This window comes from Papio anubis, chromosome 1 (genome assembly GCF_008728515.1).
Source record: "Papio anubis isolate 15944 chromosome 1, Panubis1.0, whole genome shotgun sequence".
NCBI classification, from domain to species: domain Eukaryota; kingdom Metazoa; phylum Chordata; class Mammalia; order Primates; family Cercopithecidae; genus Papio; species Papio anubis.
Window position 1 is genome coordinate 15223350 of NC_044976.1, and position 21435 is coordinate 15244784.

The window sequence follows — 21435 nt, forward strand, 5'->3', positions numbered from 1 at the left end:
ACGCGATGCTCCCACCCCAGCCTCCCGAGTAGCTGGGATTAGGGGCACACGCCACAGCTCCTGGCTCTACGGTGCCTTACTTTTGAAGTGAGAGTTTTAAATATGCTATGTATCTGTAATAATGTAGGGTGTGGAAGGAAATATCTAAGCTGTCAACAGGCAATGAGTTTGGAGGAGCTTCCACTTTTACTTTCCCCCTTTCCCCTTTTTTGCATTGCTTTTTTGTTTTGTGGAGATAGGGTCTCACTCTGTTGCTCAGACTGGAGTGCAGTGGTGTGATCTCCGTCACCGCAACCTCCACCTCCCAGGCTCAAGTGAGTCTCCTGCCTCAGCCTCCCAAGTAGCTGGGATTACAGGCACGTGCCATTACTGCCCGACTAATTTTTCTATTTTTACTAGAGACAGAGTTTCACCATGTTGGCCAGGCTGGTCTCGAACTCCTCACCTCAAATGATCCACCTGCCTCAGCCTCCCAAAGTGCTGGGATTACAGGCATGAGCTACCACACCCGGCTGTGCAGTGAGCCTCCCAGCCAAGGCAGAGGTGCTGTGGAGTTCATGTTTGCAGTGAGAAGCCCCACGAGGTCCTCTGTGGAACTAACTGGATTCACAGCTGATCAGGGTCATTGCTCTGTGCTGGAGGAATCTCAAACCTGGCTTCACCAACATATCCAAAGACTTACCAAGATTTAGTTTTCAGTAATTCTGGTACTGAAAACTATAGAAACCGGGATGACATAGAACACTAACACTGAGTGTTCAGAATAAGTGCCAGGCATTCTCATACCAGATGAATGAAGTAGGCACAATTATGGATCCCATGTGCACATGGGCAAATGGAGCAGCATAGAGGTGAAGGAACTTGTCCAAGGTTGTCCAGCTGGTGAGCAGCAAAGCTGGGAACAAGCCACAGGCCCTGTCTGATGTCAGTTCCACGCCTCATCACTTCCTTCTAGCTAGGGTACCCCACCCCTGCTCAGCTCTGGAGCCCTGTCCATCTCTCCAAGGACAAGGACTCCTGGCACCTTCACATTCCTCTGCAGCAAGTAAAGGAACAGGGTTCTTTTTTTTTGTTAATAAAGTAGAATAACATTTATTTCCTAAAATTTTTATTATACATGCTGTATTCATGGAAAACCAAGATCTTTAAAGGAACTCAAATTAGATATAAATTATGTTCAGCTCTGAGCTGGTTTTAAGTCATGTTTAGCATGGAAACACTTAAACTGAAGCTTTCTTCTCCTTATAGGTTGCCATCATTTTCTTGATTTCCGCAATAGCTTTCCCTGGATTCAGACCCTTTAAAAAAGAGAAGAGAATCAGTAACAAATGATAACTGAAACTGAATGGGAAAACCCAAGATCTTGGGTGAAACTCCTTCCTCAGCTGGTTCAGTGTCAAAGCAAGGTGAATGCAAATCAAGTCCCTCAAAACCATAGGGGTTGGGCTAAGGGCTCTCTTCTACCTTTTTTAACATTTGAAGATGGTTAGTTCCCTCTGGCAAGAGCTCTGCCACGTTCAATTCCTTCTTGTGTGGCTCACTCTAACAGGCAAACAGGCCCAGGGCAGAGCTGCACTCTCTGAAATGTTCAAAGACACCCAGGATAGTGTCTCTTCTAGGACTACAGGCCAACGTCAAAATCAGCCAGACATCTCTAAATCTTTTACATCATCACCATTATTATTAAATCGGCAGCAGCAGAAATCAGCATATACCAGCTCTCAAAGGTACATGGAAGAAACGACCCTCTATTAACCCTTTGTAAAACCATGATGAGTTCAACTGGCCAATACCATTGGTGTTAGCTGCAGTTTGCCCCTACAGCTGTTAACATCTGCTTTGCAGGAGGCATAATAATTAAACCCACTGAATGCCACCCTCACTGAAGCAGAAAGAGAGACAAGCAAGTACTTGGTAAAATGAGACAAGGTCTTATCTGACGTTAGTGAAGGCTTCCCTCATTTTAGAAGGATAAGTCTACCCCCCAAAGTGTTGTGGAAAGAAAGAAGAAAAGGAAAGAAAGAAAAGAGATATTGAGAGAAGAAGAGAAAGAAGATACTTTTTTTTTTTTTTGACAGGGTCTTGCTCTGTCACCCAAGCTGAAGTGTGATCATAGTTCACTGTGGCCTGGAACTCCTGGCTCAAGTGATCTTCCGGCCTCAGCCTCCCAAGTAGCTAAAACTACAGGAGCATGCCACCACACCTGGCTAATTAAAAATTTTTTTTTGTAGAGATAGAATCTCACTATATTGTCTAGACTGGTCAAAAAGACATGCTTCATATACTGACATGGGATAATCTCCAAAATATAGTGGGTGAAAAAATACAGATAAGTGTGATATAAAAAAGGCAGAAGAGGACATATAGGCATTTGTGTGCAGCATAAAATACCTCTGAAGTTCACACAAGAATCTGACTTCTAGGGAGGCGGCTGGGTGGAGTGGGAGGGAGACTTTTCACTGTATAGCCTTCTCAATCTGGAACCACCTGCGTATTTCCGGTCCCCACAGGGTCAGGAAGGTGTTTAGACTTAGAAGGTTGGTACATACCCAATCCGTGCAGGAAGAAAGAGCACTGGATGGGGAGGCAGATGGTCTAACTCTAGTCCTACCTTCCCATTGACCTGACAGTGATCTTGGGCGAGTCACTCCCCTCCCCACCTGGGGCTCAATTTCCCCATCTTTATAAGGGGGTTAAACTTGATGGTTCTCAAGTCCCTTCCAGTTTCATGATCGGCCTATGTCTATGTTTCAGTCCCAACTTCCAGCCGTTTTATAGAAGGAAGGGCAAGGCACAGAGAACCTGTTCTTGGCTGTCTCATTGTCTGCTGCACCCATCCCCTCCATGCACAGGTTTGTGACCAGGAATGTACCTTAGAGTCACTTGCAGAGCTTCTGAAGAAGTACACAGCCAGGCCCCACCACTGAAGATGCTGTCTCTGTCTCAAACAAGCTCAGTACTCATGGTTTTAAAAAAATAACAGAAGGTGACATTTATTGAGTGCTTACTCTATGCCAGGCACTGTTCCAAGCGCTTTCATAGCATAACTTGCCTCAGAGGTCAGTAGCTATTCACAGGCGCAAGCATGGCAAACCACAGTCCTGGGGACAGGACCCAGATGGAAGCCCAGGCAATAGAGGGGAGCTGGAGCCTGGGGGCTCCCCTGGCGAGGCCACTGGAAACACAGAGAGTTTCCAGGCAAAAAAAATCACAAGTGAATTCTACAGCTTGGATTTGATGTTTTCAAATACATGATGTAATCTTTTTTTTACCGCTAACTGGCCACCCTACAGTTTTCCACCTTGCCGTCCACCGACTCACTGCAACTTTTAAGTGAAATCACTCGCCCACAGTCTTTGCTCAGAAGGCAGCCATGTTCTGAACCACACAGCCCTGGCCCTTCCCTGCCCACTGGGCAAGGCTGACTGGACCAGGGCTCACACCTGCTATGGTTTGAACGTGTCCCTGAAAGCTCATGTGTTGAAAACCTAATCCCCACTGCAACGGTATTGAGAGGTGGGACCTTTCAGAGGTGATTAGGTTATGGCGGCTCTGCCCTCACCAATGGATGGCCATTATCATAGGAGTAGGTTCCCGATAAAAGGATGAGTTTGGATTAGCCAAGTGTGGTGTGTGCCTGTAGTCCTAGCTATTCAGGAGGTAGGAGGATCACTTAAAAGGCCAGGAGTTCCAGGCAGAAGTGAGCTATGATTGCACCACTGCACCCCAGCCTGGGCAACAGAGACCCTGTCTTTAAAAAAAAAAAAAAGGGGGATGAGAAGGGCCGGGCATGGTGGCTCATGCCTGTAATCCTAGCACTTTGGGAGGCCAAGGTGGGCAGATCACCCGAGGTCGGGAGTTTGAGATCAGCCTGACCAACATAGAGAAACCTCACCTCTACTAAAAATACAAAATTAGCCGGGCATGAGTGGGGCATGCCTGTAATCCCAGCCACTCGGGAGGCTAAGGCAGGAGAATTGCTTGAACCTGGGAGACGGAGGTTGCGGTGAGCCGAGATTGTGCCATTGCACTCCAGCCTGGGCAACAAGAGTGAAACTCCATCTCTAAAAAAAGGATAAGCTTGGGCTCCCTTTCTCTTGCCCTTCTGCCTTTTGCCATGGGGTAATACAGCATGAAGATTCTTGTCAGACGCCGGTACCAGCCTCTAGAACTGTGTGTCAAATAAACTTCTTTATAAATTACCGAGTCTGTGAAATTCTGTGATAGTACCACAAAACAGACTGAGACAGAACCTGGCCAAAGGGCAGCCAGTCTGTAGCCAGCTGTGGCCTCTGATGTGCAGGCATGAGAAGCTGAGCTGGGCCAATGTGACACCCTCTTGGGAACCTGTGCTGAGAAGTGCTGGGAGCAGATGGCGGGTGGCTGAAGCTGGAAGTGTGCTGGGAGGCAGAATCCAGGCCAGAGTGAGCCAAAAGCAGCAGCAAATGCAAGCAGGAAGAGGAACGAAAGTCAGAGCTTTGAGTCAGAGAAAACCTCCACAGAGCTGAAGGAAAGAACAGGCTGCTGGAGAGCAGGGCAGATTAGCAGCCGACATCGCAAGAAAGAGATGGAGAAGAAATGTAGTCCTCACAGCTGCCCGCATTCTGATGGCTTTCGCTTTCTGTTTCCTATGAAGTCAGGCTGAACGCAGGTACCTGCTCATGGGTTCCTGTGTATCCTTAACTCCCACAATGTCCCTGTGTAGCCCACAAATAAAGCCTGCTCCTGAGCTGGCCCGAGTCAGTCTACTTCTTGCAACTAAGAGCCAAACTAGCTCCTAGGTTCACACTGAAGGGACAGGCACATGCTGCTCCCTTTTCATCTCAAGTGACTAGGGTTGCTCTCCACCAATCGCCTCTTTGTAAGCACATGCTACCTCTGGCATGTCAGCTCTGAGGCAGAGCTGAGGGTCACCAGCCCCACGTACCTTAGGACAGGTCCTTGTGCAGTTCATGATGGTGTGGCAGCGGTATAGAGAGAACGGGTCCTGCAGCTTGGCCAGGCGCTCCTCTGTGAAGTCGTCTCTGGAGTCAATCATCCAGCGATAGGCCTGGAAAACCAGGGACCGATTAGCTGAGCTGCCAATCAACAGGCCAGAGCGGTACCCTGGCTCAACTCAAAGCTCTGGGAGTGCAGAGGAAAGGGAATTCACTCAGCTTAGATGCCTTATCTCCACACTCTAATTCTTGTCCATCTTGCAAAGAAAGGTTCCCAACACGTGTAGCTCCACTTGATTAATGGTCCCTGCAAACCTTTGATCCATACTGCACCTGGTACCCAGGTGCTTCATTATATACACTGGGCATCATCTCCTAATTATTTCATGTTGCTTAATAGCTTCCTACCCAGCTTATAATTTGGTGAAGGCAGGGACTGTATCATATAACCCTCTTATCTGTCTTTATGGCACCTACCCATGTTGGACTCGCTGTCTCTGAGTAAAGGAATGATTTAATAGACCTGTCTACAGATAGTATTTGTCCCACTTAACGATTCTTTGAATTCGCACAGCCCTCTCAGCAGCCTGAATCAGAAGCTGAAACGAATTAATCACATGACCATGGACCTGCTCTAGCAGTGTTACTTAGAGGACCTCTACATCCCCAACAACTCGGAGCAGCTGGTAAAGTGACAAGTGTAAGCGTACTTCATTATTCAATTTTTACATGGCTGGGAATCAATACTGCTCATGTGGTCACACAAACCTGTAACTTCTCTTTCTGTGGGAAAATGAGAAAGAGAAGTTGGTTTTTGAGTTGCTTACACTATGAAAAGCACACATCTAAAAAAGCACAAGCTTTCTGGGAACAAAGACAGTGACTTTCTTTGCAGTGAACACCAATACTATTTTCTTTCTAGGCAACCCCTAAATCCAGGCTTTCATTAGCTGGGAAACAGCTTCTAATCTCATAGCTGGGCAGCTGCCCTTCAAAGACACTGCTTTCTCCCCTGTTTGCACACTACAAATCTTATGTTACAAATCCTATCAGAGGGAGATGGGGAGCCTCTGACCACCAGGCATACGGAAATACGTTTTAAACATCTGCAAGGCATGGTTTGCCACCCCTTGGGGTGACTCTTACCACACTGAAACAAAGGCAATTTGCAGACAAGGCCCCAGATTTACCGAAAGCAAGTGAATGCAATACAACCAATTACCCTGTTTGGACTGGATGGCAATGAAGGAAACCAGGCCCCTCAGAATGGCTGGCTTACAGCTGTCTATTGTCCTCTTGGACTTCTGGATGCTTCAGTATCAATTTCTCTTAAAGCAATTAAGGAGAACCTCACCTGCATAAGAACTGCAGGCCCCAGATATTTGTCTCCGTTCCACCAGTAGCTGGGGCAGCTGGTGCTACAGCAGGCACAGAGAATGCACTCGTAGAGCCCGTCCTGTATGGGGAGAAAGGAGAGGCAGGAGCTTGTGAGGGTAGAGACTCTGCTATGTCTTCAGCTGATTAAATGTGACCTTTGGGGTCAGTGCATGAATAAAATGCCTGCTTGCACGTGAATTTTCTTGGCAAAATCCAAGGTGTGATTTGCAGATATTTAGCAGATTAATAAAGATCTTGCAAGTGAAATGTAAACATCTGCCCAGGGTTCTTAAGTCCACGTATAGTGCACTTTCCGAAACTTCAATAAACAAGAACCTCTCACTTGTCTAAAAAAGAAATAGAAAACAAGAATACAAAAACAACTCCCATCAATTCCAACTTCCTGGAATGCGGTCAAGAGGGGAGAGATTCAAAAGCCTGGGGGCTGAAGCAGCAGAAGTCTATAGCTGCTTCTGCCCTGGGCTCAGCAGAAGGGCCCTCAGGTTTTCACTGGAAACCTCAACATCATCCCCAGTGACTGCCACTGCCAATCCTGACGGAGAGCCCTGCGCCTTACACGTTTTCCTCAACTGATCATCACAGTAATCCTGTGAGGTGAGTCCAGCAAGTTCCACTTACAGGTAAAGACCAAGGCACAGAGAGCGAGTTAGGCCATGTGCCCAGGGACGTGCCACTGTAGGCAGCAGAATCAGGATGTGGCCCCAGCAGCTGGCTCTGGCTTCCTGCACTTTCACACCTGCCACACTGGCTCAATCTGCCCAACAAGTCCGAAACACAAACTGGGCTTTCTGAGTTTGGAAACAACAGAAATGGATTAAAAGCAGCAAAACGAAAGGGGCCCACTGACACCTGAGGTGACAGTTGAGAACAGATGAGACAGAACCGATGGTTGTGACTGAACCATGAGTCTTCAACCAAATCTATTTGGTTCAGCTGTTCAGACGGCTGGTGGGAGTGTCAACTGGCCCCATTGGGCTAGAAGGCATAAGGTCATAGGATTAGGGGTCTTTAGAATAGTCATATTCTTTAACCCACTCCTAGAAAAATCCGTAAAAAGAAATTAGAATGTTTTGGGGCAGAACTTGAAGGATAAAGATGTTCATCTAGCCTTATTTCTAACAGTAAAAAACTGGAAACAATTTCATTGTCCAGCAATAGTGAAATGGTTTTATAATGCATGGTGCATACATCTGAAGCAGCAGAAAGCAAAGTGTAAGTTAATGCTAATGAAGAATTTTAAGAACATGGAGAAAATGCTCACAGTAACATAAGTGAAAAAAGCAGAATATAAAAGCATATTTACATTTTGGCCCCAGCTACATAAAAATACAGTGTAATAAACAAAAAACAAAGGAAATTATAAATATTAACATATTAACAGAGATTATGTTTTGGTGGTGGAATTATCAATTATTTTTTTGAGACAGGGTCTTCCTGTGTCCCCCTGGCTGGAGCGCAGTGGCACAATCACAGTTCACTGCAGCCTGGAACTCTTCTGCTCAAGCAATCCTCCCATCTCAGCCTCTTGAGTAGCTGGGACTATAGGTGCACACCACCATGACTGGCTAAGTTTTAAAGTTTTTGCAGAGACAGGGTCACCCTATGTTCCCCAGGCTGGAAATTATAGCTTATTTAAAAAACAATGGAGCCTCTCTGAACCTATTCCGGTTTGGGGGCTGCCCAATTAAAAATAAATACATACATAAATTTCTCCATATTTTCCAATTATTTATTAAGTTCAGCATACTAATTCAAGGGAGCAAAAAAATGTTAAATGTTTGGTATGTAAATGAGTAAATTTCTATTACAGGTTGGGCATCCCAAATCTGAAAATCTGAAATCCAAAATGTTCCAAAATCTGAAACTTTTTGAGCACCAATATGCTGCTCAAAGGAAATGCTCACTGGAGCATGGATTTCAGATTTTGGATTTGGGGTGCTTAACTGGTAAGTGTAAGGCAAATATTCCAAAATCTGAAAACACCTGAAACCCCAAACACTGAAACCCAAGCATTTAGGATAAGGAATATTCAACTTGTATCTAGAAACCAAACATGCTCAGGGGAACTCTTCAATCCCTAGTAGTATCCCATCTGGGAGATGTTCGCTAGCTACGCATCAGTCCTGCCTAGGAATGCAAGAGGACTCGTTGGGCCAGAGGGCCTGGTTCAGCCTGGACTCTGGGATGCACGAGACTCTGGGAGGTAGAAACTGAGGGGCAGAGCTGCAGTCTGAGAAGAGTGGCTCTGAAGTCTCATCCCAGGTTTACTCTGACTTGCAGGCCACTGTGCTGACCCTCACTATCTCGATGGTGACAGACTGGGCACACTTACTAGGACTCCCCTTTTGTTTTTTTTTTTTTTGAGACGGAGTCTTGCTCTGTTGCCCAGGCTGAAGTGCAGTGGCACAATCTTGGCGCACTGAAACCTCCACCTCCTGTGTTCAAGCAATTCTCCTGCCTTAGCTTCCTGAGTAGCTGGATTACAGGTGTAAGCCACCACACTCAGCTAATTTTTGTATTTTCCGTAAAGATGAGGTTTTATCATGTTGGCCAGGTTGGTCCTGAACTCCTGACCTCAAGTGATCTGCCCACCTCAGCCTCCCTAAGTGCTGGAATTACAGGTGAGCCACTGCACCTGGCCGAACTCCCCTTTCTTAACATTTTATGGGCAACGGGACAGGATGCTAAATATTTGCCAAGTCTTAAAAGGTAGAATTCATTTATTCATTCATACAACTGATACTTTTCATATATTCATATATATGTACATGTTTCAGAGACAAAATCTTGCTACGTTGCCCGGGCTGGCGTCAAACTCTCAAACTCCTGGGCTCAGGTGATCCTCTTACCTCAGACTCCTGAGTGGTTGGGACTATTGGCATGCACCACTGCATCTGGCCTTTTTAAAAATTTCTATATATTTTTACAGTATTTACATAACTAATATTTGTTGATAAAATAACATGCGCCAGGGCCTAGGGATCCAGAAAGGAAAAAGACACAGCCATTGCCCTTGGCCCTGTGCAGGTCTACAGCTGGGGCTCTGTCTCCATTTGGCCCATTCCTACCTCCTCATGTCCATGAGTATGCAGGGAGGGAGTGTGCAAATCAGAGAAGATTTCTTCGCAGAGGAGTAAAAGTAGTGTAGAAGAAGAAAGACTGAAAACTTGATAATGATGCCTCTGCTTTAAGATTTTATAGCCTGTACATGGGAATGGCAACTCCCAGACAGTCAGCAGGCCAGAAACAATCCCATCCCACAGATCACCAGAATTATGAACATCGATACTCTGTTTTGCCATTAACATTTCACTCCCATTTGTAAAGCAGGATGGTGGTAGTTACAACTGGCCAGCATATGTGTTTCATTTTGCCCCCAGTGAGGGAACAGTTCTGACTTACCGGTCACCTTTTAAAGCCCAGGCAATTTACATACTGGTTTATTTTGAAAAAGATGGACTGCAACACAGCAACCACCCGCCCCTGCAGTGTGGCACAGGGGCTCTAGCTCCTTGGTCCACTCTGGGCCATTCATGGGTTCACACTACTCACCCGGCCCTAAGAGGATGACTGCCCCACCCTTGTGCCAGTTCCTTTCCAGGATACACTAAATGGCTTGCATCAGCTCATGTTCCCTGACAAGTCACACTCCTGGCAAACATCTTTGCCATAAATTTTTCAGATCAAAACAATAAATAGGGACTAATGACCAGTTTCTCACGCTCTTCTATGGACTGCAGATACTGCTGCTTGCCTTCCTGAGATTCATCCTTCTTCTTCAAATAAGGCTCAATGGATTTGTACTGAGCATAGAAGTTGCTCAAATCCTGTGGTTAAGAGGAAGAAGAAGAAAAGGATCAGATTTCATCATCACCTCAGCTTTATTTACCCCATTTCTTGGACACTTGACTAGTCGTCCACTCTATGCCAGGCAGAAGCCAGACTCTCTTCCTTTGTCACGAATATATGCAAAGATTACAAAAGGAGAAATGGTCACAATGTTAAGCGTGGTTAGGAAACGTCTCCCTAACCTACCTGGGAAACCTGCTAATCCCACAGTCCTTTCTGCCCTTGAAAACACCACGTCAGCAAAGGTGGTCAAATACAGGGAGGCAGAAATTAAAGTAGAACTCATAAACAGCTGTTGCTTTCCCAACAGGTATTTTCCACATGATTTCTTTGTAGTTATGGCCAAATTATTCATTTCTGGGAATGTTCCAACTCTAAAATTCTGTGCCCTGTTATTCTCAAACAAACCTCACCAAATGAGCTGCTGGAGGATTTTCTAGGCATTTATCTTCTGCCATTCAAATTCTTTAATTAAACTCTGGTCACACTGTCTTAGATCTGGGGATTTTCCTAACCTCTCAGTGACACTGTGGTCCTCCTCTTGCCATAACATAGGAAATAGTCCCATCTATTTACTATCTGACTAGAAGAGGAGCCTTAAATACTCAAATCCTGCCCTAAAAAACTAATAGCATAACGCACATAGCACCACCCCCCATGCAAGCAAAAACAAAAACAAAACCAGAGAGATGCAGAAACTCACGGGAACAAGGTCCTTTATCACATACATATGCGGAAGAGGGTAGATTTTTGAGACCTTATTGAGGTTGGTGTCAATCCTTCGGGTGCAAGCTAGAGTGTTGCCTCCATTGATGTTCATTGCACAAGAGCCACAGATGCCTGAAAGAGACACACATTTAACACATCCTCACCCATATCTGGAATCAGTCCTGCCCCAAATCCTTTCTTCTGGGTCCTCCTTGCTCTGCCATCAGGGGCAGCACTGACATGGAACATGCCTCTGACAGAGGTGCCTGTGGCCTTTTCTCCCTTCCTTCCTTCTTCCTGCCTCGAATGTGGTTCTAATGGCTTGAGTTCCAAAAACCACTCCATGACCATGTGGCAACCTTGAGGTTAGAAGCCACATGCCAAGGATGGCACTGGAGGAGGCCAGGGGCTTGGGCACTACTGGCGCCATGGAGTTTCCACAGCAGTTCTAGCTCTATGTGTCAAGTGTTTTGAGAGAAAAATCAGCCTGTGTGTGTGGTTTTTTTTGTTGTTGTTGTTTTTAAAGAAACAGTCTCACTCTGTCACCAGGCCGGAGTGCAGTGGTGCAATCATAGCTCACTGCAGTCCTCAACCCCTGAGTTCAAGTGATTCTCCCACCTCAGCCTCCCAACTAGCTGGGACTACAGAAGCAGCCCACCACACCCAGCTAATTTTCTGTAATTTTTGTACTGATGGGGCTTGTAGAGACAGGGTTTTGTTATGTTGCCCAGGCTGGGCTTGAACTGCTGGGCTCAAGCAATCTGCCTGCCTTGGCCTCCCAAAGCACTGGGATTACAGGTGTGGGCCACTGCGCACCCGTCAATGTTTTTTTTTTTTTTTTTGAGACAGAGTTTTGCTCTTGTTGTCCAGGCTGGAGTGCAATGGCGCGATCTTGGCTCACCACAACCTCCGCCTCCCTGGTTCAAGTGATTCTCCTGTCTCAGCCTCCCGACTAGCGGTGGGCGTCGTGACTCACGCCTGTAAGCCTGTTTTTTAAAGCCACTGTTATTTGAACACAAATCTAACAGATACAACACCCAAAAGTAAAGTAAATCAACACTGTCTTGGTCATCTTAAGGTTGAGGTGACCTGGATACAGATTATCAAGAGATAACTCTTTTTTTTTCTTGGCTGAGTCTTGCTCTATCACCCAGGCTGAAGTGCAGTGGGGGGGTCATAGCTCACTGTAGTTCACTTTAGCCTCAAACTTCTGGACTCAAGTGAACCTCTACCACAGCCTCCTGAGTAGCTGGGACTACAGGCATGTGCCGCCATGCCCGACGAATTAAAAAAAATTTTTTGTAGGTTGGGTGAAGTGGCTCACACCTGGAATCCCAGTACTTTGGGAGGCTGAGGTGGGCAGACAACTTGAGGTCAGGAGTTCGAGACCAGCTTGGCCAACATGGTAAAACCCTGTCTCTACTAAAAATGTAAGTCGTGGCAGGTGCCTGTAATCCCAGCTACTCGGGAGGGTGAGGCGGGAAAATCACTTGAACTGGGGAGGCGAAGGTTGCAGTGAGCCAAGATCGCGCCACTGCACTCCAGCCTGGGTGACAAAGCAAGACTCTATCTCAAAAAAAAAATAAAGAAATTTTTTTTTGTAGAGCAGGGTTTCACTTTATTGCCCAGGCTGGTCTCTAACTCACAGCCTCAAGTAATCCTTCTGCCTTTGCCTCCCACTGTGTTGGGATTACAGGCCTGAGCTACCACACTCAACAGACGTAAGGCTTTCCTACTTAAAATAAGCAGCATAGTACCGTGGGGTTATGAAACCCACAAAAACTGACTCAGCATGGACTTTCCAAAGAGGAGAAGAATCAACTAATGTGAAACTGAGGCAAAGCAAAGCAAACTAAACAAAAAACATGCTGACTCAGGACCCTGACATGAGAATTTTCTTAGCCTGGACCTACTTCCTGTATATGCAAATTTCCTGGGCATTTCGGAGTTTAAAAATGATTATGTACTCTAAACCTCTAGTGCCAGTCCTCTGAAGCTGTTTTTTGAAGATCATTAGGTCAGAGAAACCTGATTGCTTGAGAAAGTTGCACTGGTTATCACCATTTTCTTTTTTCTTTTGAGGCGGAATCTCGCTCTTTCGCCCAGACTGGAGTACAGTGGCGCGATCTCGGCTTACTGCAAGCTCTGCCTCCCAGGTTCAAGTGATTCTCCTGCCTCAGCCTCCTGAGTAGCTGGGATTACAGGCGCGTGCCACCACACTCGGCTAATTACTATATTTTTAGTAGAGACGGGGTTTTAACATGTTGGTCAGGCTGGTCTCAAACTCCTGACCTTGTGATCTGCCTGCCTCAGCCTCCCAAAGTGCTGGGATTACAGGCATGAGCCGCCACGCTTGGCCTCACCTTTTTTTTTTTTTAAATGGAAAGGGAGTCTATGTTTCCCAAGCTGGTCTCAAACTCCTAGCCTCAAGCTGGCCTACCACTAGACCTTCCAAAGTACTGGGATCATAGGCGTGAGCCACTGTGCCCAGTCAGTTATCACTTTCATAAGACTAGAAAAGACAGTAAGACTCTCTCCCTCTCATGTAAATCTTAGTAAGAGTTTAAGAGAACACAAAGATGTGTCTTAAGCAAGAGACTGGATATTATCAATACATTTATGTACACCTGGCATCCAACTAGAGCAGTTTGCTTTTACAAGAAATGGCATAAAAATTAAAAAAATAAATCCAATGACCTTTCTCTCAAAAAGGCTCTCTGGGAATTCTCTTTCAAGATGGGAATTAAAAAAAAAAAAAAAAAGAAAACAAGATGGGCATAAAAAGGAGTAGCAATTGATACAATTCTGCCTCATTTTTCTTTTAGTCCAGATGGGTCATACCTTATGTTCTTGGCTCTGAAAGAGACCTACAGGGAAAGGTTACTGAAAAGCATCTACCTTTCCTGTGGTGTCAGGACTTACATGGGGAAGGCTGCTGTTTAACTGCTGCAGAATGTTCCCTGAACAGCAGGACTCAGCTGAACTATCATCATATCCATCAGCATTTGCAAAAATTAGATTTAGAAAAGACTTGAAATGCTTGAAATGTACAGTCGAACAGATAAAAAGCAATGGGCTAATATCTATACTGGCTTTTCCTTTTTTTTTTTTTTTTTTTTTTAGGGTTCTCTTAGAAAAAAGCTCAGTGTCCTCACAAAACCAAGTTACTCTCTGCTTTTGTTTTATCCCAGGTGTTTCAAGCCAAGTCAGTGCCTGAGAGAGCAGATCTGGAGTCTGGAATCTGACAGCTTTGACTGACTCCTGGCTCTCAAGTCACTCTCTATGTGTCCTTGAGGAAGTCCATTACCCTTTCTGGGCCTCTCCTTTAAATTGAAGGTCAATAATAAGCACACTCATCTACCTCATGTCCAGTGCACAGACCAGGGCCGGGCACACAGTCTGGCTCCATGGCCATCAGGCCAGTCGGCCTTCACGGCACCCCGTGCAATTTTTGCCATATCTGAGAACCACCTGCATCAACTTTCTTTAAAGTATCTCTTGAGTTTTCTTTAACTTGTTTGCTTAAATTCACATTAAAAAACCACTTATATCCTTATTATACCATTATTAGTAATTATATTTTTCTTTTTTTTTTGAGATAGTCTCACTCTATTGCCCAGGCTGGAGTGCAGTGGCATGATCTCGGCTCACAGAAAACTCCAGCTCGCGGGTTCAAGTGATTCTCCTGCCTCAGCCTCCCCAATAGCCGGGATTACAGGGGCCCGCTATCATGCCCGGCTAATTTTTGTATTTTTAGTAAAGACAAGGTTTTACCATGTTGGCCAGGTTGGTCTCGAACTCCTGACCTCAGGTGATCCACCCGCCTCGGCCTCCCAAAGTGCTGGGATTACAGGTGTGAGCCATCGCACCCAGCAATAATTATATTTTTCCGATACAGAAAATAAATACATTGCTATTGACGTAGAAAATGTTGGTCTGCACACTGCCTCAAATGGGCTCACGTGGTGCCAGCAGCACAAGTAACCACACACTGAGGGAGACACTGGGCCAACCAATCCGGAACACAGCTACCGAGTACACGTCATGCTGGGAGCTGAGGGAGACACGCACATCTCCCCTGCTGGACAAGCATAAGTGCCAGACAGAAGCTCTCCACTGCTCCCTTAATAAAACAGCTCAGCAGCATGGAGGGTGCCAGCCAGCAGGTCCTAGCTAGGCCTTGAGGCGTGCAGCAGCTCATAGGGTCCGCCAGGTGCAGTAACCACAGGATAGAATGCTCCTAAAGGAAAGTAAACTCAGAAACCAGAACTTGCACCATGGTTAGAATTTTGGATGCATTTACCCAAGAAAAGGAACTAGGTCACACAGCAAGTTATCCCAGCAGAGAGCTGCAGCTGTTTTCTAGATGTCTCTATCAGTTTTGGCCAGCTCAAGCCTCTCTGGAAGACCACAAGTATCTGGAGCCCAACAGGAATGAAATGCTCACCTTCTCTGCATGATCTTCGGAAGGTCAAAGTAGAGTCAATTTCATTCTTAATCTTGATTAAAGCATCCAATACCATGGGGCCACATCTAACAAAGAAAAATATCCAGTGGTATTTATGTAAAGTTCAACCTCCTTACACTTTATCATAATACAATCAGGGACACCTGGATGCATTCGCTTATCCATCTGGCCTTCTCAGGTCACCTTCAGAATTTGTTCCGTAGTTTTTGCAGATTCTTACACATTTTAAGTACTGCACAGTTCTATTTTGAAAATCACAGTGCAAACATATTTCTAGGAAACGGAAAGCTAAAGTAGAAGTAGACAAGTATGAAACAACTTCCATGCAGTGGCCAAGTTTTTGTTTTTTATTTCTGAAGCTCCCTGCAAAGTTTTTCCAAATAATTTATTTCAAATTTTAGTTTGATTTTTAGGATTTAGACAATAGTTTTAAATAGTAATTAATAATACATAACCGTAACAGAAGACATAGTACAGAGAATAAAAGACACCCAATCACTCACAGTCCCCTAATCAAATCACTGTGAGCCTCCTGGAACATAGAAGGGCAGTGGCATGGTACTAAGCGCAGCATCCCTAGGCGTGGGACCTGGAGTGCGGGCCTGGCAGCCAAGAGCCTGGTCTGAACTCTGGCTGAGCCACTTGCCAGCCTACAGGCAAATGATTTAGTTTCTGCCAAGGCATTTCATCCACTGAGTGCACAGAGCAGCACCTGCGTCTCTGGTGGTGAGTTAATACACACGAGATCTTTAGAGCAGCATCTGACACATAAATCATAGTTTAACTATAATAATCATCATGTAGAAACTATGATTCTATGGAAATTACTCTCTCTGAATCTCAGTTTATCTGTAGAGTTAATATTTACGGCACAGGATTATTGTGAAAATTACATAAAAATATGTAGTTTTCACAGTACCTGGCACATAGTAAGTGCTCCACAAATCTATTTTCTGGTTGCCACCCCTGCCCCCATTCCTCTCAGTAATTATCTAGCATGAGATTAAAAATATATTTAAAAATATGCCATTTCTTTTAGCATTATCTGTATTCCATTTTTTTTTTTTTTTTCCTTGAGACGGGGTCTTGCTCTGTCTGTAACCTCTGCATCCCGGGCTCAAGAGATCAGTCCCCCAGTAGCTGGGACTACATGTGTGCGACACCACACCCAGCTTAATTTTTGTATTTTTTTGTAGAGATGGGATTTCGCCACGTTGCCCAGGCTGGTCTCAAACTCCTGGACTCAAGTGATCCTCCTGCCTTGGATTCTCAAAGTGTTGGGATTATGAGTGTGAACCAATGGTGCGATCTTGGCTCACTGCAATCTCTACCCTCTGGGCTCAAGCGATTCTCCTGCCTCAGCCTCCTGAGTAGCTGGGATTACAGGTGCATGCCACCACACCCGGCTAATTTTTGTAGTTTTAGTAGAGATGGGTTTCCCCATGTTGGCCAGGCTGGTCTCAAACTCCTGACTTCAAGTGATCCACCTGCTTCAGCCTCCCCAAATGCTGGGATTACAGGTGTGAGCCACTGCACCTGGCCCATTATCTGTATTTGTATCAGCAATATGCAGACATCCTTTCTGCTGGACCTCTGCTAACACTGGGAATTGGAAGCTTTAAAAACCTTTGCTATTCTGATACTGGCGAAGTGTTATTGTTTTCAGTGTTTTAAATTGAGATTTCTGAATACTACAGAGGTTGAATGTTTGTCAGAAATTTACTAATTTTTCTTTATTTCACAATTATTTATTGAACATTTACTCTGCCAGGTTCTGTTCTAGATGCTGGGGATGCAGCAGAGAATAAAAGACACGATACCACCTGCCTGCACAAAGCTCTGTTCCAGAGGACTCATTCTAGACACTCAGTCTGTCCACATTCTTTGCCTCTGTTTACCGGGGTCTTAAGAATTCTTTTATATGATCTGAGGCTCTCATATATTATATCTGTTGCTATTTCTGCTTCCTCCCTCACTGTCAATAGTAATTTGCTATTTGACTCCTAATTTTGGTAACGGAATTTTAAACATACATGAGTTAAATGTTTACGTTAATAAAGGTGGCTATTTTTTCTTTTACAACATTATCTATCACTTTTAAGCCTAAATAGACCACTGCCCTTCCTGAGGTCTGATACTTTACATTTTCTTCTACTTAAAAAAAATTTTAAGTTACTCCCCTAAAACTGCAAAAACTTTATCAGTTGTCCCAAATCACTGACTAAATCCTCTTTTGCTTCTTATTTGTAATACCTTTCTCCCATATTTAATACTGGGACCTCAGATAAAATTAAGACTGTTTTGTTGCTACATTTTTATTCTAATGATCTGCCTGTTCTTGTCCTAGCATATTTTAAATGACAAAACCAGTCTTTGTTTTTTTTTACATTACAAAGGCTAATATTTGCATCTTATAAAAATTTCAAATTGGCCAGGCGGGTGGCTCATGCCTGTAATCCCAGCACTCTGGGAGGCCGAGGCGGGTGGGTCACCAGGTCAGGAGATTGAGACCATCCTGGCTAACATGGTGAAACCCCATCTCTACTAAAAATACAAAAAATTAGCCGGGCGTGGTGGCACGTGCCTGTAGTCCCAACTACTTGGGAGGCTGAGGCAGGAGAATTGCTTGAACCCGGGAGGCGGAGGTTGCACTGAGCCAAGATCGCACCACTGTACTCCAGCCTGGGCAACAGAGTGAGACTCTGTCTCAAAACAAACAAACAAACAAAAAAATTCTCCTGCTTCAGCCTTCCAACATGCTGGGATTACAAGCACGAGCCACTGCGCCTGCCCAAGGTTTTGTGTTATAAGATTACGTTATCTATGAGAGATAGGTTTACTTCTTCTTTTCCAATTTCCTTTTCTTTCTTCTTCTTGCCCAATTTCCCTGGCTAAGCCTCCAGTAAAATTTTGAATGGCTGATGTTAGCATATAAAATAGAATTATTCGTAGCCACTGAAATACACACACACAAAAATAGTATTTTGCATACTGACCTTACATCCTGCAGCCTTGCTAAATTTACTTACTCTTTTAGTTTTGTAGACTCCCTGAAATTTTCTATATAAACAATCATGTTGCCTGTGACTAGAGTTAAATTTCTTCCTTTACAAGCTTATATATGCCTTCTACTTCTTTTACTTGCCTTTGATGGACTGGCTAGAACTTTCAGTACAATGTTGAACTCAAAAACAGAGTGGACAACCTTCCTCGTTCCTGATCTTATGGGGAAAGTGTTCGACATCTCACAATAAAGTATGCTATCAGCTGTGGTTTTCACAGTCTTCATCTGGCTGAGGAAGTTCCCTTCTTTTCCTATTCACAGTTATTATTATTTAAATAAAATTAGGACTATTTCTTTTAATTCAAATTCCTTATAGTTTTATTTATTTATTCTGTTAAAATATACACTCTGAAAATTATTTAACCCATTATCATTTTTAAAAATTGTGAATTAGTGTTGAATCTTGTCAAATGCTTTTCTGCATATATTAAAGCAATCAAATGGGTTTTTCCCCTTTATTCTGTTAATACGGTGAATCACACTGATTTTCAAATGTATTTATTTATTTTGCACTTTTTCTTGCATTTAAACAGCATGTAAGTTGAGTTTTGCTTTTCTTAAAAAAAATCTATTATGACACTGTTGGCTTTTTAACTGGAAGTATTTAATGGTTTTTACATTTAATATAGTTATTGACGAGGCTGGATTTAGGTCTATCATTTTACTATTTGTTCCATCATTTTGCTGCTGTTCTCTTCTTCCCTTCTTATTCTAATATTTTTAGACTAAGTAAATATTTTTAGAAATCAATTTTAATTTATGTATTGGCTTTTTAGCTATATCTCCTTGCATTTAAAAAAACACTCTTGGCTGGGTATGGTGGCTCACACCCATAATCCTAGCACTTTGGGAGGCTGACGCAGGAGGACTGCTTGAGCCCAGGAGACCAGCGTTGGCAACATAGTGAGACCCTGTCTCTACAAAAAAAAAAAAAAAAAAAAAAAATTGGCCAGGCATAGTGGTACATGCCTATAGTCCCAGGTACATGGGAGGCTGAGGTGGGAGGATTGCTTGAGCCTAGGAGGTCTCAGGAAGGGAGGATTGCTTGGTTGAGCCTGGGAGGGTGTAGTGAGCTATGATCATGCTACTGCATTCCAGCCTGGATGACAGAGTGAGGTCCTGTCTCAGAAGAAAAAAAAAAAAGTTACTCTAGAATTATAACTTACATAATTTACATCTTTAACTTTTTATACCTGTTTAGAAGTACTATTGTGCCACTTTATGTAATGCAAGAATCCTGCTACATTATTATAGGTCTATTTACCTGCTGCTCCCAGCCCCTACACTATAGTTATCATATGCATTACATCTATGTGAGTTATATATTATAGAATATCTTAACTTTGCTTTAAACAGTCATATAAATTTCAACAAAATTAAGAGGAAAAAATCCATGTTCAGCGCTCTTCATTCCTTTTCTAAGAGCCAAGTTTCCACCTGGTATTGTTTTTCCTCAGCCTGACTAACTTCCTATAGCATTTCATGTAGTACTGGTCTTTTGGCCATGAATTCTTTTTCTTTCTGTTTATCTGAAAATGTTTTCATTTCATAATCATCCTGAAGAATCTTTTTTTCTGAATGTGGAATTCCAAGCTGACAGTTTTTCTTTTAGTACTTTAAAGACGCTATTTATTTCACTGTCTCTTGGCCTCCAGTTTCTGATAAGAAGTCAGCAATCTTTCATATGGTTTCCTTGTATGTAACGTGTTGTTTTTCTCCAGCTGCTTTCAAGATTTTCTCCTATTTTGGTTGTCAGCAACTTGACATCATGGAGCAGGGCATAGTTTTATTTTTATTTACCTAGTTGGGGTTCACTAAGCTTCCTGGACATGTAAATTATGTCTTTCATGGGCTCAGGAAATTCCTGGCCATGAGTTCTTCAAACAGATATTTATTTTGCCTTTTCTTTCTCTCCATTTTTTCTGGAAGTCCAATTACATGTGTGTTAGGTCCATCCATCTACTCACCCATCCATGGTCTTGCTCTGTTGCCCAGGTTGGAGTGCAGTGGCACAATTACAGCTTATAGCAGCCTCTAAGCTCAAGCTATCTTCTTGCTTCAGCATCCCAAACAGCTAGGACTACAGGTATGTGCCACCATGCCTGGCTGATTTTTCAAAGAAAAAATTTTTTTGGTAGAGACAAGGTCTCACAGGTTGCCCAAGCTGGTCTTGGACTCTTGGCCTCAAGTGATCCTTCTGCCTTAGCTTCCCAAAGTGCTGGGATTACAGGCATGGACCACCATGCCTGCCCTAGACCTTCTGATGCTGTTCCATAGATCACAGGAGCTCTTTCCCTTTTCAAAAATCTTTCTTTTTCTTAAGAACAGATAATTTCGGCCAGGCGTGGTGGCTCACATCTGGAATCCCAGCACTTTGGGAGGCCGAGGCGGGAGGATCACTTGAGGTCAGGAGTTCAAGACCAGCCTGGCCAACATGGCAAAACCTTGTCTCTACTAAAAATACAACAAATTAGCTGGGGCGTAGTGGTGCACATCTGTAATCCCAGCTACTCAGGAGGCTGAGGTGGGAGAATCACTTGAGCCTGGAAGGCAGAGGTTGCAATGAGCCAAGACTGCGTCACTGCACTCAAGCCTGGGTGACACAGCAAGACTCCATCTCAAAAAACAAACAAAAAAAACCCCCAAAACAACAAAAAAATTAGATAATTTCTATTAATATTTTTAAGTTTGCTGATTCTTCTTATTGCCATTTCCAATCTGCTGTTAAAGCCATCTGATGAATTTTCCTTTTCACACATTGCATTTTTCAGTACTAGATTTTCCATTTGGCTTTTCAATAGTTTCTATTTCTCTATGGAAATTTCCTATTTCATTATGAGCATAATTTCCTTTATATGTGAGGAAATTAAAAAATTCTTTAAATTCCACTGGGCTCAGTGGCTCATGCCTGTAATCCCAGCACTTTGGGAGGCTGAGGTGGGTGGATCACCTGAGGCCAGGAGATCAAGACCAGCCTGGCCAACGTGGCGAAACCCCAACTCTACTAAAAA

At 44.0% G+C, this 21435-nt stretch overlaps 1 protein-coding gene across 1 annotated transcript in view; it reads right to left on the bottom strand.

The window, feature by feature from the left end:
• Nucleotides 1-1091: 1091 nt before the first annotated feature.
• The window catches only part of SDHB (succinate dehydrogenase complex iron sulfur subunit B), a 33725-nt gene continuing 13381 nt past the window's right edge, over nt 1092-21435 (bottom strand). The window contains exons 3-8 of the mRNA XM_009200353.1: nt 15340-15425; nt 10888-11024; nt 10046-10162; nt 6292-6393; nt 4928-5050; nt 1092-1298 (exon numbers count right to left, since the gene is read on the bottom strand). Coding sequence (XP_009198617.1) covers nt 1221-1298; nt 4928-5050; nt 6292-6393; nt 10046-10162; nt 10888-11024; nt 15340-15425 — 643 coding nt within the window. The 3' untranslated portion in view covers nt 1092-1220. The remainder of the gene's footprint in view (nt 1299-4927; nt 5051-6291; nt 6394-10045; nt 10163-10887; nt 11025-15339; nt 15426-21435) is intronic.